This window comes from Leucopleurus acutus, assembly GCF_964270905.1.
Source record: "Leucopleurus acutus genome assembly, chromosome: 5".
Classification (NCBI taxonomy): domain Eukaryota; kingdom Metazoa; phylum Chordata; class Mammalia; order Artiodactyla; family Delphinidae; genus Leucopleurus; species Leucopleurus acutus.
This window is the reverse complement of record NC_139147.1, coordinates 60133006-60148869: the sequence shown is the minus strand read 5'-3', so window position 1 is coordinate 60148869 and position 15864 is coordinate 60133006. Positions and strand designations below refer to the sequence as shown.

The window sequence follows — 15864 nt, the reverse complement described above, 5'->3', positions numbered from 1 at the left end:
GTGTTCTGCCTATATTTTCTTCTAGGAGTTTTATGGTTTTCAGTCTTACATTTAGGTCTTTAATCCATTTTGAGTTTATTTTTGTATATGGTCTGAGAAAATGTTTTAATTTCATTCTCTTACATGTAGCTGTCCAGTTTTCCCAGCACCACCTAATAAAGAGATTGTCTTTTTCCCCAAAGTATCCTTGCCTCCTTTGTCATAGGTTAATTGGCCATAAGTGCATAGGTTTATTTCTGGGCTGTCTATTCTATTTCATTGCTCTATGTGTCTGTTTTTATGATAGTACCATACTGTTTGTTTGTTTGTTTGTTTTTGCCATGCCGCACGGCATGTGGGATCTTAGTTCCCTGACCAGGGATTGAACCCACATCCCCTGCATTGGAAGCATGGAGTCTTAACCACTGGACCACCAGGAAAGTCCCAGTACCATACTGTTTTGATTACTGTAGCTTTGTAGTATAATTTGAAATCATGCATGATACCTCCAGCTTTGTTCTTCTTTTTCAAGATTGTTCTGGTTATTTGGGGTCTTTTGTGTTTCCATACAAATACTAAAATTATTTGTTCTAGTTCTGTGAAAAAAGCCATTGGTATTTTGATAGGGATTGCATTGAATCTGTAGATTACCTTGGGTAGTATGCTCATTTTAACAATATTAGTCCTTCCAATCCATGAGCACAAAAATTACAGGCCAGTATCACTGATGAACATAGATGCAAAGATCCTCAACAAAATGTTAGCAAGTTGAATTCAACAGTACATTAAAAGGTTCATAAACAATGATCAAGAAGGATTTATCCCTGGGATGCAAGGATGGTTCACTATCTGCAGAGCAATCAATGTGTTACACCATATTAGCAAATAGAAGAATAAAAATCATATAATCATCTCAACAGATGCAGAAAAAGCTTTTGACAAAATTCAACATCCACTTAAGATCAAAACTCTCAACGAAGTGGGTTTAGAGAAAACATACCTCAGCATAATAAAGCCATATATGACAGCCCACAGCTACCATCATATTCAATGGTAAGAAGCTGAAAGTATTTCCTTTAAGAAGACAAGAATGCCCACTCTTGCCACTTTTACTCATCATAGTACTGGAAGTGCTAGCCACAGAAATCAGATAAGAAAAGCAAATAGAAAGAATCCAAATTGGAAAGGAAAAAGTAAAACTGTCACTGTTTGCAGAACCCATGGTACTCTTCATAGAAAATCCTAATGTTGCCACCAGGAAACTACTAGAACTCATTAATGAATTTAGTAAAGTTGCAGGATACAAATTAATATACAGAAATCTGTTACATTTCTATACACTAACAGCAAACTATCTGAAAAAGAAATTAAGAAAACAATCCCATTTATAGTCATATCAAAAAGAATCAAATACCTAGGAATAAATCTAACTAAGGAGGTAAAAGACCTGTATTTGGAAAATTTTAAGACACTGATGAAGGAAATTAAAGACAACACAAACAGATGGAAAGATATACCATGCTCAAGGATTCGAAGATCCATAAAATGACCATACCATCCAAGATATATAAATATATTTTTTTAATTAATTAATTCATTTTATTTTTGGCTGCCCTGGGTCTTTGTTGCTGCACATGGGCTTTCTCTAGTTGCAGCAAACAGTGGTTACTCCTTGTTGTGGTGCGCGGGCTTCTCACTGCGGTGGCTTCTCTTGTTGTGGAGCACGGGCTCTAGGCATGCGGGCTTCAGTAGTTGTGGCACGTGGACTCTAGAGCGCAGGCTCAGTAGTTGTGGAGCACGGGCTTAGTTGCTCCACGGCACGTAGGATCTTCCCTGACCAGGGATCGAACCTGTTTCCCTGCATTGGCAGGCGGATTCTTAACCATGCACCACCAGGGAAGTCCCCAAAATATATTTTTGAAAATTAAAACAAAATAATGTAACATACTTAAATTTTTTTTGAAGTACAGTTGACTTACAGTGTTGTGACAATCTCTGCTGTATAGCAAAGTGACTCAGTTATACACATATATACATTCTTTTTTTTTAATATTCTTTTCCATTATGGTTTACCCCAGGAGATTGAACATAGTTCCCTGTGCTGTACAGTAGGACCTTATTGTTTATCCATTCTAAATGTAATAGTTTGCATCTACCAACCCCAAACTCCCAGTCCATCTCTCTCCCTCCCTGCCTCCCCCTTGGCAACCACAAGTCTGATCTCTATGTCTGTGAGTCTCTTTCTGTTTCATGGATAGGTTCATTTGTGCTGTATTTTAGATTCCACATATAAGTGATATCATATGGTATTTGTCTTTCTCTTTTTTACTTACTTCAGTTAGTATGATAATCTCTAGTTGCATCCATGTAACATACTGTTTATAGTATCCTTCTATCTGGGTTTTTAAAAAAAAGATTTATATATATATATATGTATTGGCATAGAATATTTCTGGAAAGATACATAAGTAACTTACAGTTGTTGACTCCGGAAAGGGGTTTGGAGGGCTAAAGTCAAAAGGAATGTACTTTTCATTATATATCTCTTCATATTATTTACATTTTTTTTGCCATATGCATATATTATATTTTCAATTTTAAAAATTTAAGTAAAGAATACAGGAACTTTGACATAAAATACGATCATTTTGAGAAAACTTAGGAATGGAATATATTGGGAGCATGACACCAAAACTCAATCAAGTGACATTGTTATCTCAACCTACTATTTAGAATAGTTTGTAGTTGTGGTTGACAGAGTAAAGAATAACATTAAAATCTAAAATCTTTCCATGGTCTTGAAGACTCTCTCTGGCCTCTCTCCTCTTACTGTTCCCAATATACTTGACTCTAGTCTCACTCACTTCCTTACTATTCCTCCAACATGCCAAACTCAGCCCCGCCTGAGGACCTTTGTCCTTGCTGATCCTGATACCTGAGCTTTCTTCCTCCACATATCCACAGGGCATAATTTCTTGTACTCCCTTCAGATTTTTGCTTAAATATCACCTTACAGAGAGACCTTCCCCAGCCTCCCTATATTAAATAGACTGTAGTAGAATGTCTTGGTCAGTTTGGGTTGCTATAAGAAAATTACCATAGACTGGGTGGCTTAAATAACAACAATGTATTTCTCACAGTTCTGGAGGCTCGAAGTCCAAGATCAAGGTGTCACCGGGTTCGGTTCCTGATGTGGGCTTTCTTCTTGGTTGTGTCCTCACATGACAGAGAGAATGATTACCTCTCTCATGTCTTTTCTTCTAAGGGCAGTGATCTCATCCATGAGGGATCTATCCTCATGACCTAATTACCTCCCAAAGGCCCTACCTTCAAATACCATCACATCAGGGATTAGGGCTTCAACATGAATTGTAGGGGGACACACACATTCAGTCCACAGCACAGAGTAACCTCTGCCATCTCTCTGGCCCCCTCCTTACCCTACTTTACTATTATTTTTTTAATATCTTACAATTTTATTTGTCAGTTATACCTCAATAAAGCTGAACAAATAAGGAAAAACAATATAGTTCTTCTAATGAGTCCAAGAAATAATGCATTTGACGTAATTAACATAGGACCTGACAAACAGTAGCTACAAGAAGCTAGCAATTATTAAGCACTTTCCATACCCCACTAACTGTGTTCTCAGGGTGTTACATGCTCTCTCTATATTAAAGACTTTAATCCTTACCACACCCTTCAAGGTACGTACTTTTATTATCCCCATTTTACAAATGAAAAACTGAGGTTTAGAAAGACTAAGTAACTTTCCCCAGTTACAGAAATGCTAAGTGGGGGAATCTGCGCTTCCATCCATTATGCTCTTCTGTGATCTGGAATAATAAAGCACACAGTGAATATCATAGTAAGAGGGGAATAATACCTACCATCTAGCCAAGGAAATATAGAGTTCTAGAACAGAGAGGCCCAGGGAAGAGTTCCTAGAGAAAGATGCATCTAAGCTCAAACCTAGACCGGGCAAGGGAGGTGACTAGATTAACAGAGAGTGAAGTACCCTGCTTGCTTTTTCTTCATAATATTTATCACCACCTGATTTTATTTATAAATATAAATAGATATTAATATATAATAGTTCCTCATAAATAAATAATATTCCTCAAGGTCAGGAACTTTGTCCCTTTAGTTTATTATATCCCCAGTGCCTAGAACAGAGCCTCAATAAATACTTACTAAATGAAAGAGGAACAGTAGAAGTTTTGAATATGGTGGCAGTTTTAAATTTTGAAAAGATATGTATCACATATATGTGATAAAACCAAAGCTTTAACTTTATTGTGGCAAGTTCTTACCCTTCAGTGAAACTTTTAAATGGTTGATTTTCTTTGGCAGAGCAAGAATATGATCCTGGACCAAGCCTTTAAGTATATAACAGAATTGAAAAGGCAAAACGATGAACTCCTGCTTAATGGAGGAAACAATGAACAAGGTAAAGATTTTAAGATTCTTACTTTCTGTTGTTTTTTCAACGTTCAGGCCTTTGTGTCACAGTGCAACTTATATTAGGATACAGAAGGCTTTTTTGCCCCAGTTCATTAAGATCATGCATTGGGTGGGCCTGTGAGAATAGTGTTGCAAATAAATTCAACCTAGTTGACCTCTTTTCCCCCTTCTTTGAGCAACTCTAACCTTGTAGGCATACACAATTTTGATTTTTTACTCTTCTTGTACTTCATGTTTGCTAAACTCATGATGCAAATAATACTGGATCATGATGCAAATAATACTGGATCTCCTTCCTTCCAGGTGGATCTTCCAGCTAGGGGAATCCCATAAGAGGATGCAGCGGGAGTCCTGCTCAGTGTAACTTAAAACAGATAAAGATATGCCTGTGCCAGGACTTAACTAGGAGTTAACTCCGAAGGCCAAAACATTCAGTTCATAATTGTTTATACTGCGTGTAATGTGTACGTGAGACTGCCTGGTCATTTAATAACATTTGATTTTTAGAGGTGACTTTTTTATGCTATCAGATGAGTTCTCGTTTCACATTTGCATTGGAGAGAAGGTTTCCTTGTAACAGCTAAAAAGAAAAATGAGGATCTCCTGTGACAACTCAGTAGGTCACCTTAAAAGGAGACAAACCTCAGAATTTGCTGATGTGGGAGCAATGCTGGGCTGTGTTTATTGTAAGAAGTGCTGGAAAGCACATCCAGAAGGTCGGCATTCTGAATTCTTGTTTACTTTCAGTTAGCTGACAACTTACCCCTCCCCTCAGTCAGCTGTCTTTTATGGTCCAGGTCCTGTTTTATGATGCTGTCAAGCAATTAGATACATAATCAATATTTGGTAACCATTTTGAGGCACCCACAAAAGGGATAGTAAGGCTAGAGTGATGTATAGACTTTTCTAATGAGGGCTCCTCTGGTTTCACAGTCCAGCAGCTGAGGCAATCTAGTTACCCTAGGGAAAGGGGAAACTTGAAGAAATACAAGTTGCAGGCGGTTCAGGAAGAGCTGAACAGCCAGGCCAGGGGTTGGGGCAGCACCCGAGGCCCCTTAAGTCCGACCGTGTTGTCATCGCGGTCATGATCCTTTCTTTGGTTCTGTTATGTATCTGCTCTCTCTTCTTTTCCCAGCAGCTTCCTCCACATACTCACTGTCCACATGACAGTCTTGCACAGTGGCCACAGCAGTGCTCTTGGGAGTCAGGCCCACCTGGGTTTGAGCCTTGACTTCCTTTGCTCACTCAGTACCTTTGGCCAGTTACTTAACCTCTCCGAGTGTCAGTTTCCCTGTCTTAAAATGAGGATAATCATAGCATCTATCTAGTCGACTTTAGGCAAATTATATAGCTACTCTGAACCTGTTTCTTACAGCTAAAAGTGATGATGACAAAGGTGTTTGTCCCATCTCGTGGTTGTTATGAGGATTAAAAGAGATAACACAGGTAAAGCACTTAAAGCGCAGCACAAGAGTAAATGCTTGATAAGTGTTACCTGTTGTTGTTGTTGTTATTATTATTATCATTAAATGAGACAGTGAATGAAAAGCATCAGGCATAGAGTGAGTGCACAATAAGTGAGAACCATCTTCTTTATTATTTGGTCCATGATAATTGTCCTTTAATTTCTAATGTCCATAGCACATTGGCATCTTTCTTCTGTGGCTCTTTCTTTAAATAGCTGAGAAAAACAGTCTGATAGTCTCAGCTCTTCCTTGTTGGAACAGAACTTGTTACTTCAGGCTACCTCATAAGGTACTGGCCTTGAGGATCGGCTGCCTTTGGCGGAGGGAATGGGGGAGAATACCTACTATGGCACGGCAGGTGGGGATGTACAGGGTCACAGAGCGTACTTACCAACAGCCAAGGCTGACCCTTAGTATCCATGGTTGAGGCTGTCTCCTTTAAAACAGTGTAGGGCATCACGGACATCTTCATTACTCACTAGCATACACACATTGGCCCTACCAAGGAAAAAGCAAGTTTCACTGGTGGTCCTTTCTTCAGCACTCTCCCGTCTTACTTCTTACATGTTCTGCTTGGTCTCTGTCGTTTCAAAGGGTAAGATAGAAACCAGTTTAAAGCCATTTATAAAAGAGACTGTCGGGAGTTCCCTGGTGGCCTAGTGGTTAGGATTCTGGGCTTTCACTGCCGTGGTCCCAGGTTAAGTCCCTTGTTGGGGAACTGAGATCCTGCAAGTCATGCAGAGGGGCCAAAAAAAAAAAAAAAAAAAAAACTCTCTGTTACCACCATAAAGTAATGTTAGTTATTGCAACATTTAAATGCTATTATATTGATATTCAGTGTTATTTTCCTAGCATGTTACCATGACATCAGTATGTCTTTCCTTGCTGCCCTATTTTGAATTTTGGAATTTTGAGATTTCTACATTGTGAGTAATTTCTGACCTTTGAATTGTTGACCTTTAAAGATACATACTTTTCAAAGGATTAGGATAGAGATTTGAGATACCATTCTAAAAAGAAGAAAGAACTTATATTAGAAAAGAGCTGAAGATTCTCAATTGAGGTATTTAGAATGCTAAAATTAGTATTCAGTAGTTTAGTATACAGCTGTTTCTTAAATTATTATAAATATTGACACTTAGAGGTAATTTTTTCATTTTTGTTTTTGATATTGTAGCTGAAGAAATTAAAAAGCTACGTAAACAACTGGAAGAAATTCAAAAAGAAAATGGCCGATATATTGAATTACTGAAAGCAAATGACATATGTTTATATGACGACCCCACGATCCACTGGAAAGGAAATCTTAAAAACTCAAAGGTCTCTGTTGTTATTCCCAGTGACCAGGTTCAAAAGAATATCATTGTTTATTCCAGCGGGAGTCAGCCTGGTGGAAATAGCCAGGGAACAGCTGTTCAGGGGATAACCTTTAACGTTGGGCATAATTTACAGAAGCAAACTGCCAATGTGGTACCAGTACAGAGGACTTGCAATCTTGTGACTCCTGTGTCTATTTCTGGAGTTTACCCTTCTGAAAACAAGCCATGGCATCAGACCACGGTTTCTGCATTGGCTGCCAACCAGCCTGTTCCTCTTTGTCTTCCTGCTACCATTTCTGCTCAAAATATTCTTGAGGTTTCCACCTCCGAAAGCGAGTCGAGTGTGCTTGGTGCCAGCAGTGGCTCACTGATGACTGTCCCTGTCGGGCCTGTACCACCCCAGCATCATTCATTGCACACATGTCTAAAGGATCAAAATTCTTCTGAAAATAAGAATGGGCAAGAGAGCCCCAAATTATTGAAGAAAACAGTCCCTTGTGCCACAAGCATCTCCTCCAGCTGCTCAGCAACTGCCACTAAAGGACACCAAGGAAGCAAGTCCTGCCTGGGCGTACAGGAGTGCAGAAGTGACTTTCAAACCACCTCTGTTGTTTCCGTTACCACGACAGTCTGCTCCCCGCCTCCAAGATCTGCAGGTGATTCTTGTCCAGCGAGCATTAGCAAGGGTGCAGACTTGACAAGTGTTACTGCGGTGGTGGCCCCGTCTGCCCCTGGAGGAGGGGAGACCACCACCCCTGTGAGCACCCTTTCTGCAAACCCTGTGGACAGTGGTTGGACTCTTTCTTGTTCTTTGCCTTCTTCAGCTGTTAGTGCTTCAGATTTGAAAAACATTAATAGCCTTACCCGAATTTCCTCAGCTGGAAACACGCAGACGACGTGGACTACTTTGCAACTGGCGGGAAACACTATTCAGCCCTTAAGCCAGACACCATCTTCTGCTGTGACTCCGGTATTAAATGAGTCTGGTACTAGCCCCACCACGGCCAACCACAGTAGATGTGTGGCTACAGGCGTCAACTTGAATAATTCCTTTCCAGCAGATGGGCAGCCAGTTGAGCAAGTAGTTGTAACCTTGCCTTCTTGTCCATCTTTACCTATGCAGTCACTGATTGCCCAGCCACAAGTTAAATCTCAGCCTCCAAAAAGTATCCTTCCATTGAATTCAGCAATGCAAGTGATTCAGATGGCTCAGCCGGTTGGGTCGGCTGTTAACGCAGCTCCTGCTAATCAAAACGTTATCATTCTTCAGCCACCCAGCACCACCCCGTGCCCAGCAATGATGAGGGCAGAGGTTCCCAACCAAACAGTAGGTCAACAGATAGTAATCATACAGGCAACTAATCAGAACCCTTTGCCACTCCTCTCCGCTCCACCTCCTGGTTCTGTTCGGCTCCCTGTCAATGGAGCCAGTGCTATCATAGGGTCTAACAATTCAGTGCAAAATGTTTTGACCCCACAGAGTTTTGGAGGAAAGCACCTTGTCCACATATTACCAAGACCTTCATCTTTATCAGCATCTAATTCAACACAGACTTTTTCTGTAACCATGTCAAACCAACAACAGCCTCAAACGATTTCTTTAAATGGACAGCTCTTTGCTTTGCAGCCTGTGATGTCTTCATCAGGAACTACAAGTCAAACCCCTATGCAAATTATTCAACCCACCACCAGCGAAGATCCAAATACCAACGTTGCCCTGAATACATTTGGCGCTTTGGCCAGCCTCAATCAAAGCATATCGCAGATGGCTGGGCAAAGCTGTGTACAACTGTCTGTTAGCCAGCCTGCCAATCCTCAAACTGCTGCAAATAGTCAAACCACCCCAGCGAACTGTGTTGCATTAACAACAGCTGTAGCATCTCCCATGACAACGGAGAATTCAGCCACACTACCCAGTACGTATAATCTAGTGACTACTCCCTCAATGAACACTGTAGCTTGTTTGCCTAACATGAAGCCCAAAAGGCTGAATAAGAAGCCGAGTGTCAAGAAACACGTAGCCACTAATAAGTCAGCCTGCACCCTGAATCCAGCCAGAGACGTGGGTAAGTTAGACTGCCCGAGCACCGAAGGCTCCACAGAGCCATCGTGTAATGATGGACTCCTGGACAGCCTCCCTGGTGTGTTACCATCGGTCACTATGTCCCAGGTAAATAGTGTGAGTGTTTCTGGCTCACATTCTTTGGATGTTCTGAATTCTGAATCAGTGATACCTGAGTCCATACCCAAATCTAAGTCAGCAGAAGAGTCTAGCTCATCCTCCCAAGAATCTGTAACAAGTGAACATTTTACAATGGCCCCAGCAAAATCCAAAGATTCTCTCCCCGTTTTGCAACGAGAGACATCTCAGGATAAGCCAGCAGCTAGTTTGGCATTGCCAGCTGCTGCCAAATCCTGCACTTCAGCCAACGTGTTGATTTCGTCTGCGAACGATCCCCACGTTTTGGTTTCTCAGGTTTCTGATTTGTCGTCTGCCACGAGCACTGCAAGTACTGACTGTGTTTCTGAGGTAGAAGTCATTGCTGAACCTTGCAGGGCTGAGCAAGGTTCATCAGCTACAGTGCACACCACAGGTCTCTTAAAGGGGCAGGGTTTAACTGCACTGCTCTCTGGTCTTGCTAAAGAAAAAGACCCTCAGAAATCACCTCTTTCAGTCCAGGTGGACCATCCTGACTTTTCTTCAGAAAATTCTAAAATAGTCCATTCAAGTGTTGATTTACATCCCAAACAGGAGCTATTACTGATGAGCAGTGAGGACAGAGATCCAGGACAGCATCATTCCTGCATCTCTGATCAGGAGGTTATTAATGGTTCTTTGCTCACCAGTAGGCAGGCTGACTCCCCCATGTCAACCAGCTCTGGCAGTAGTCGTAGTTTCTCAGTTGCATCCATGCTTCCTGAAACAACTAGAGAGGATGTCACCAGCAGTGCAACGACTAATACGTGTGACAGCTGTACCTTTGTAGAGCAAACTGATATAGTTGCTCTTGCAGCAAGAGCTATTTTTGACCAGGAGAACCTTGAGAAGGGAAGAGCTGGTGCCCAGGCTGATATAAGGGAAGTTCCTTCAAAGCCTTCCGAAGCATCCTCTTTAGAGGGAGACCAGCCTTTCAAAACCCAGATATCTAAAGAGAATGGCCCAGGGCAGGCAGAAGCGACACCAAATGAATTTAATTCTCAGGAGTCAATTGAAGCAACTGTGGGTCGGCCCCTTGAAAAACCAAGTTGTTCTATAGGGATGAAAACATCAAATGCCTCTTTACAGGTTTCGACTTCTCAGCCACCAAGCATCACCAGTTTAAGTGTGAACAATCTTATCCATCAGACCAGCATCAGCCATCCTCTGGTCAGCTGCGCTGGTTTAGCCCAGACTTCAGAGCCAACAGCTGTTCCTGCCACGGTTAATCTGACGGTTTCATCTAGCTCCTATGGCAGTCAGCCTCCTGGCCCATCTCTGATGACCGAATACTCCCAAGAACAGCTCAGTACTATGGCCGGTACCATACCAAATCCACAGATTCAAGAGCCACTCTTAAAGCCAAGTCACGAAAGCCGCAAAAACTCTGCTAAGCGTGCTGTCCAAGATGACCTTTTACTGTCTTCAGCTAAACGTCAAAAGCATTGTCAGCCGGCTCCCCTCCGGCTTGAAGGTCTGTCCCTGATGAGCCGAACTCCAGACAGCATTTCCGATCAAACTCAAATGATGGTTAGTCAGATCCCTCCCAACTCGTCAAACTCAGTTGTGCCTATTAGCAACCCAGCACATGGAGACGGCCTTACGCGGTTATTCCCACCTGGTAACAACTTTGTGGCCCCTGCCTTGAGGCAAACTGAGGTTCAGTGCAATTCGCAGCCTTCCGTGGCTGAGCAGCAGCAAACGCAGGCCAGCCAACATCTGCAGGCCCTGCAGCAGCATGTGCCAGCTCAGGGGGCGCCTCACCTGCATAGTAACCATCTCTACTTGAAGCAGCAGCAGCAGCAGGCGGGGCAGTTAAGAGAGAGGCATCACTTATACCAGCTGCAGCATCACGCACCTCACGCAGAGAGCTCTGTCCACGCTCAGCCCCACGTCCACCAACAGAGAACCCTGCAACAGGAAGTCCAGATGCAGAAAAAGAGGACTCTTGTCCAGGGCACTCAGGCCTCTCAGCTTCCTCTACAACCCAAGCACCATGGAACTGACCAATCCCGACCCAAGAGCGGTCAGCCACACCCCCACCATCAGCAGATGCAGCAACAGATGCAGCAACACTTTGGAAGCTCCCAGCCAGAGAAGAGTCGTGAAAATCCTTCCACAAGCCGCAGTCACCATAACCATCTCAGTCAAGACATCATGCACCAGCAGGAGGTGGGAAGCCGGCAGCAAGGTGCGGGGCTTTCTTCTGAACACGTATCTGGGCATAATCCAATGCAGAGGCTTCTGACATCAAGAGGCATAGAGCAGCAAATGGTGTCCCAACCGAGTATCGTGACGAGACCTTCAGACATGACTTGTACTCCACACAGGCCAGAGAGAAATAGAGTTTCAAGTTACTCTGCGGAGGCACTCATTGGAAAGACATCTTCCAACTCAGAGCAGAGGATGGGTATATCGATTCAGGGTTCCAGAATTTCAGATCAGCTTGAAATGAGAAGCTACCTTGATGTTCCCAGAAATAAGAGTTTGGCCATTCATAATATGCAGGGTCGTGTGGACCATACTGTTACCTCAGATATCCGCCTTTCTGACTGTCAGACATTTAAGCCAAGCGGAGCCAGTCAGCAGCCCCAGAGTAATTTTGAAGTACAGTCTTCAAGAAATAATGAAATAGGTAACCCTGTGTCATCCTTGAGGAGTATGCAGTCCCAGGCCTTTCGAATTAGTCAAAACCCTGGTCCACCACCAATTGACCGCCAAAAGAGATTACCTTACCCACCAGTTCAGAGCATCCCAACAGGAAATGCTGTCCCACCAAGGGACAGTGAAAATACATGTCACCAAAGTTTCATGCAGAGTTTACTTGCCCCTCACCTGGGTGATCAGGTCATTGGGAGCCAGAGATCACTGCCAGAGCATCAGAGGAATACACAGTGTGGTCCCTCCTCTGCAATCGAATATAATTGTCCCCCAACTCATGAAAGTGTCCATATTAGAAGAGAGAGTGAGAGTCAGAATAGGGAGAGTTGTGACATGTCCCTGGGTGCAATTAACACCAGGAACAGCACTTTGAATATTCCGTTTTCGAGTTCTTCTTCCTCAGGAGATATTCAAGGTCGAAACACAAGTCCCAACGTTTCTGTACAGAAGTCCAATCCCATGAGGATTACTGACAGTCACGGGACCAAGGGCCACATGAACCCTCCAGTCACAACCAACATGCATGGGGTTGCAAGGCCAGGTTTGCTGCATCCGTCTGTGTCTCACGGAAATGCTGACCAAGGGCCTCCTGTACGTCAAACTAGTTCTTCAGTTCCCCAGCGATCAAGGCATCCCTTGCAGGACAGCAGCGGTTCCAAAATTCGTCAACCTGAAAGGAATCGCTCTGGAAACCAAAGACACAGTAATGTCTTTGATCCAAGTCTTCCCCATCTTCCTCTGTCTACTAGTGGCAGTATGATTCTCGGACGCCAACAACCCGCTACAGAAAAGAGAGGAAGTATTGTTCGTTTCATGCCCGATGGCCCACAAGTACCTAATGATAATTCAGCGCCTGACCAGCATACACTATCACAAAATTTTGGTTTTCCGTTTATTCCTGAGGGTGGCATGAATCCACCAATAAATGCGAATACTTCTTTCATTCCACAGGTTACTCAGCCTAGTGCCACTCGAACTCCAGCCCTCATCCCTGTAGATCCCCAAAATACTCTCCCCTCCTTCTATCCCCCGTACTCTCCTGCTCATCCTACACTGTCCAATGATATTTCAATCCCCTATTTTTCTAATCAAATGTTCTCGAATCCTAGCACAGAGAAGGTAAACAGTGGAAGTTTGAATAACCGATTTGGATCAATTTTATCTCCTCCCAGACCTGTTGGTTTTGCTCAACCAAGTTTTCCTCTTCTCCCTGACATGCCCCCAATGCACATGACCAACTCTCACTTATCCAATTTTAATATGACATCTTTGTTTCCAGAAATAGCTACAGCTCTCCCTGACGGCTCAGCAATGTCACCTTTGCTTACGATAGCAAACTCCTCTGCCTCGGACTCTTCCAAGCAGTCCTCAAACAGACCTGCCCACAACATAAGCCATATTTTAGGTCATGATTGCAGTTCAGCTGTTTAAATACTGACTGACTGTACATAAATGTAATGGGTGAGATTACAAATGTATTTGTGTGTGTATTCACACATGTGCACAGGAAGAGAGAGAGTGTGTGAGTGTATCTCCTTGTGTTTGTATAATCAATTGTCAGTTATCTTCTGAATGTAAGGAAGCCGTGTCAGAGATGAGGCAAATACTGGGTCGTCGAAAACAAATTATCTTTCATTTTTAACTGCATGGTGTACTTTTTAAATTTTCCAAGCAGATTTATATTTTCAAGTTTGATCTGTAATCTGACATTCCCTAGATATTAATCGGCTGGAAGTTGAGGGAGATCATCTTGGTGTGTCCTGGGTGGTAGGAAGGAACCTAGATTTTAAACTTGATCGTTGATAATTTGTAAAATAGTTGAGCTGATTGAGTTGCTTTCCAAAAATACAGACAGTTCGATGTAACACAATGGCTCATAACCAAGTACGGGCCAGTGTCAGCATCTAGAACAGTTTCTTACCCATGGCAGGTGTTGAATTAATGTAGAATGAATGTCCATGATTCAAGTCAAGCAGTTAGCAAATAAATGAGTTGTTTAATCAACCTGTGTTCCCAAGGTTTGGTTTAGGTAGAGGCTTCTTTCTTAATTATAACGATTCATAAATTATCTGAATGTCATGTCTTGTTCTCCAAATTAGGGAGCCATGTTATCCTTTAATGTGCCAAGATCCTGTAAAAGCAAAGGTCTTCCTTAAACAAGTAGCCTTAAAAGTGGAAAGCTAAAAAGCAGAGTACATAGATGTTCTCCATTTTGTACTTGCATTTTGCATCAGGCCATAAGGATAAAAGCAGTTGTATTGTGGAGTTTTGCATGTGTTCAGTTAAAGATTGTTTGATCCATTGAGTTTTGTTGTAGAATTCTCTTCTATTTATTTGATCTTGAAATAAGTTCTTTTATATTTGTTTAATCATTAGGGACTGATCAGTAAATAGCGTGTTTGGAATCTACACAGTTATTTGAGCCTTACTTTTAAAATATTTCTGAACAGAGTCTTAAGCTCTGTCAGTATTTTCATTACTGATATTTATATTTAAAATATGGCATTGTATATTGCATTATTACCCTTCATAGTAGAATTACAATGAGAAGATGAATTTGTTCATTATTTTTCCTGATGGTAGATGTGAAATGGTGCTTCAAAACCTTGTCTTTGCATATGTCCATGTGTGTGAGCGTGTGTGTACTCGGACATAGATTTTAAAGTATAAACTGGCTCTTTAAAAATAGGCCTGCCACCTGAAAATGAGGAATTGGGACCTGAGACCCGCTGAAGTGTAGAAGAACTTGATGTAGCGTTTTTTAAAAGCCCCACTGAAGTTAATAATGAATTTTAAAAATATATTCAAAATTCATGAATTGAATTTTGAAAATTTAATTAAAAATTAAGAAAACATATGTACTCACATTCTCAAGCCCATTAATTTTCGTTGTTGTTATAGTCTGCCAAAAATGGGATGGAGTGGGAGATATAAACTGTTCTGTCTACTCTGTTACCAAAGTGAACCCACGGACCAGAATTTTGTGTTTTTTTCCTTAAAAAAAACCTCCTAAGGCTTGGTTAGAGCAGTTAACTCCAGTGAATACCTCTATTAAAGACTCAGCAAAAGGGTCATCTGTGCCTCTTCAACTGTTCTCACCAAATTTTCCCGTCTCTTCCTGCTGCCAGCTGAGGCAGCCTCCTGGGGGCAAAAAAAAAAAAAGAAAAATGTATTTTCTCCCTTCAAAACGCTCGCGGGGAGGAATAGGAGAGCATCGTGAATTAGTTACTTAAACAAGACAGCAGATAAACACAGTAGTCAATTGAGAAAAAATATGTGAGGTTTATAACTTAAAAAAAAAACTAACTGGGGCTTCCCTGGTGGTGCAGTGGTTGAGGGTCCGCCTGCCGATGCAGGGGACGCGGGTTCATGCCCCGGTCCGGGAGGATCCCACGTTCCGCGGAGCGGCTGGGCCCGTGAGCCATGGCCGCTGAGCCTGTGCGTCCGGAACCTGTGCTCAACAACGGGAGAGGCCACAACAGTGAGAGGCCCGCGTACCGCAAAAGAAAAAAAGAAAAAAAAACAACAACAACTGAGTTTTAAGCTTTAACATTCAAGTTTTTCTTTGTTCTTGAAAGGTCCAGTCTGCTAATTGCAAGGACTGGTTTCAATGTGTTCAGCTATTCATTCTCCCTCCCTCCCTTCCTCCCTCTCTCTTTCTTACCTTGTCTTTCTCTCTCTGTCTCCCCCTCCTCCTCCTGTACCCGCCAACACACACACAGTGGCTGTTGAGTTCTGAAGAACTGGGGACTGTTAGAATTGGAACTAAGGTAACAGG

The 15864-nt window shown here is 42.3% G+C and overlaps 1 protein-coding gene across 3 annotated transcripts in view; it reads left to right on the top strand.

Annotated features, from left to right (window-relative positions):
- LOC309962466 (basic helix-loop-helix domain-containing protein USF3) overlaps positions 1 to 15506 on the top strand; it is a 44087-nt gene extending 28581 nt beyond the window's left edge. For all 3 annotated transcript variants that reach the window (XM_082840328.1, XM_082840330.1, XM_082840329.1), the window contains exons 6-7: positions 4333 to 4429; positions 7087 to 15506. In XM_082840328.1, the coding sequence (XP_082696454.1) occupies positions 4333 to 4429; positions 7087 to 13517 (6528 nt within the window). In that variant the 3' untranslated portion in view covers positions 13518 to 15506. The remainder of the gene's footprint in view (positions 1 to 4332; positions 4430 to 7086) is intronic.
- Positions 15507 to 15864: the final 358 nt, after the last annotated feature.